Consider the following 2887-nt stretch of genomic DNA (forward strand, 5'->3'; position numbering starts at 1 on the left):
TAGTCATTTCTCTAGCAAGTCTTTTTGCATTTTTAAATATTTTTCCCCTAGAGGGTGGCATTCAGGACACATTGAGATAGAGTTTCACTTTGTAGTTCAGATGAGCCTAGAACTCATTCGAAGACTCAGACCGATCTCAACTTGTGGCATTTCCGCCTCCATCTGCCAACTACCATAACCATCCCTTACTTACAATTTTGAAGTAACTTAAAAATAAAACTCCACAAAAGACCATCTGCTTTATTTGTAAGCACATAAGCGTGTTGCCTAAATGTATCCCATGTGTGCCTGGTGCCTGCAGAGACCAGAAGAAGTGTTGGATCCTCTGGAAGTAGAATTTTAGAGCCACTGAATGCTTTCAAGCCATAATGATACAGGTGCCAAGAATTGAACTTGGGTCTTCTGGAGGAACAGCAAGTGCTCTTAACCACTGAGCAATCTCTCTAGCCACAAGAAACATGTTCATCTTCCTGAAATTGCACATGGTGGGTGTCAGGAGTGTCCTCCTCCCACATTCTCAAACTGCAGCTGGCAGCCCTTGTCATTGCTTTTTGTCATCAACTTCTTGTTCCACAGGGCCAACGTACATGTCTCTGAGGCTAGGCAGGGAAATCAATACCCATGAAAAATAGGTACCATCCTCTCCCCAGATGCTCATTGTTGAAATATCATTTACTCAGGGGCTTTGTGCAATTGGATACTGCTGCCAAATCACTTTTGAGTTGCCTGCCTCTGTAAGTCATGAGACATGCCCAGGCATGCTTGAATTGCAACCATGGGAAAATGAACACAAAGCAGGAGGCTCACAGTCCTCATCTTAGATGACTACTGTCCTTCCAGGAACACATCTAGCCACTTAGACTACATGATAGTGCCATCCAGTTGGTTCTGGAACAAGGTAAAGCCATCACCCAGTCCAAAGGCAGCACCTAGTATTGGAACTGCCCTACTAAAAAATCAATGACATCTTGATTTTTCTGTTTCTGGTTCAGATAAGACTTTTCATTCCTGGGAAGTCTGAAACTGAGAGTACTTAAGCTCCCTGGGCACAATCTGGTTGGAAAAGTAGGGGCGGACAGTGGTTCTGTGCCATCCTCTTTGTTTCAGGTCTGGTAGATTTAGTGAAGCCTGTCTACCTTGTCGTGTTTTTCCACAAAATGCCCTGGAACCTTGTAATAATGAATGTAATAATTGATGCCTCTTGCATCATTGTTTAGAATTTGTATTTGCCTATTTTTAGGGCCTCAATCCATGGCTCATTTGAGGACTTGTAGAGCCCCAGTTCTATGGCCCCTCCTTGCCCTGTTTGTATAAGGCAGGATCCTGACAGGATGGCTCATTCAAAGGGCAAATCTGAGGTGAGTTGAGTGCAGATGTAGGTACTGAGAAGGCAATCACTATAAGCTCATAATGTCTTCTGGGCTATAATAGAAAAAAAAAGTTATTTCTAGCTTTCTTAGTCAGGGTACTCTAGAGGAACAGAACTTATAGAATGAATACATATTAAAAATGAATTTATTTGAGTGGCTTACAGGCTGGGGTCAGGCTAGCACAATGGTATCTCTCAAAGGAAAGTCCAAAAAATTGTGTTAGTTGTTCAGTTGGAATCCCAAAGAAGTAGGTTCTAATACCAAAGAAGGAATGTATCAGCAGCAGGATCAAAAAACTTGCTAGTGAAAGTGAGGGCAAGAGGCAAAAAAGCAAAACGGTTCTTTCCTCCACATCCCTTCATGTGGACTGCTACCAGAAAGCATGGCCCAAATTTGGAATGGGTCTTCCCACCTCCAAATGATCCAATCAAGAAAATTCATCACCCTTTCCGGCGGTGATGACCTCCCTATGAGAAAATGCCTCTCACAAAGGATCTCCTTCATCCCTCTGAAGAGGAGGAGAAGAGGAAACACAAGAAAAAGCGCCTGGTTCAGAGCCCCAATTCCTACTTTATGGATGTGAAATGCCCAGGATGCTATAAAATCACCACAGTCTTTAGCCATGCACAAACGGTAGTCTTATGTGTTGGCTGCTCCACTGTCCTCTGTCAGCCTACAGGTGGAAAAGCAAGGCTGACAGAAGGATGCTCCTTCAGGAGGAAGCAGCACTGAAAGCCCCTGATTGAAGATGAGTGGGAACCTTCCCAATAAACACATTTTGGATATAAAAAGAAAGAAAGAAAGAAAGAAAGAAAGAGAGAAAGAAAGAAAGAAAGAAAGAAAGGAAGGAAGGAAGGAAGAAAGAAAGAAAGAGAGAGAGAGAGAGAGAAAGAAAAAGGCGGGGCAGTGGTGGCGCACGCTTTTAATCCCAGCACTTGGGAGGCAGAGGCAGGTGGATTTCTGAGTTTGAGGCCAGCCTGGTCTACATAGTGAGTTCCAGGACAGCCAGGTCTATACAGAGAAACCCTGTCTCGAAAAACAAACAAACAAACAAACAAACCAAATAAAAAGAACAAAAAAAAAGAAAGAAAGAAAGAAAGAAAGAAAGAAAGAAAGGAAGGAAGGAAGGAAGGAAGAAAGAAAGAAAGAAAGAAAGAAAGAAAGAAAGAAAGAAAGAAAGAAAGAAAGAAAGAAAGAAAATTTATCACTGGTTTGCTCACCTGCTTGGATTTTAGTTTATTTTAGATGGAGTCAAGTCTAACCCTCACCTAGAAAGGAGAAAAATAAACACTAAAGTTTGGTGAGAAAGGAAACTGTGGAAAGGGGATGCCCAATAACCATTATGTCCACTGGGGCATCATAGCATCCTTGCTTCATGACTTGGCCATTGTTGCTTTGAAATAAGAGCTTCTGCATTCGTGTGTTTTCCCACAGGACTCCCTCACACTGTTTGGCCCACTTACATTTCCTTGTGGAGAAGAGGAGAGGTCTTGTGACAACCCTTGAGGTTCCATCCC

General features: G+C 42.7%; 1 protein-coding gene across 1 annotated transcript; it reads left to right on the plus strand.

Moving 5' to 3' along the window:
• Positions 1-1847: 1847 nt before the first annotated feature.
• Positions 1848-2157, plus strand: LOC114617307 (40S ribosomal protein S27-like). The gene has a single exon (XM_028762912.1). The coding sequence runs from the start codon at positions 1848-1850 to the stop codon at positions 2100-2102; it is 255 nt and encodes an 84-aa protein (XP_028618745.1). The 3' UTR covers positions 2103-2157.
• Positions 2158-2887: the final 730 nt, after the last annotated feature.

Source organism: Grammomys surdaster, unplaced genomic scaffold (assembly GCF_004785775.1).
Source record: "Grammomys surdaster isolate TR1022 unplaced genomic scaffold, NIH_TR_1.0 60, whole genome shotgun sequence".
NCBI lineage: Eukaryota > Metazoa > Chordata > Mammalia > Rodentia > Muridae > Grammomys > Grammomys surdaster.

Coding starts and splice junctions, on each gene's coding strand:
- LOC114617307 (XM_028762912.1), top strand. CDS start 1,848: ATGCCTCTCACAAAGGATCTCCTTCATCCCTCTGAAGAGGAGGAGAAG.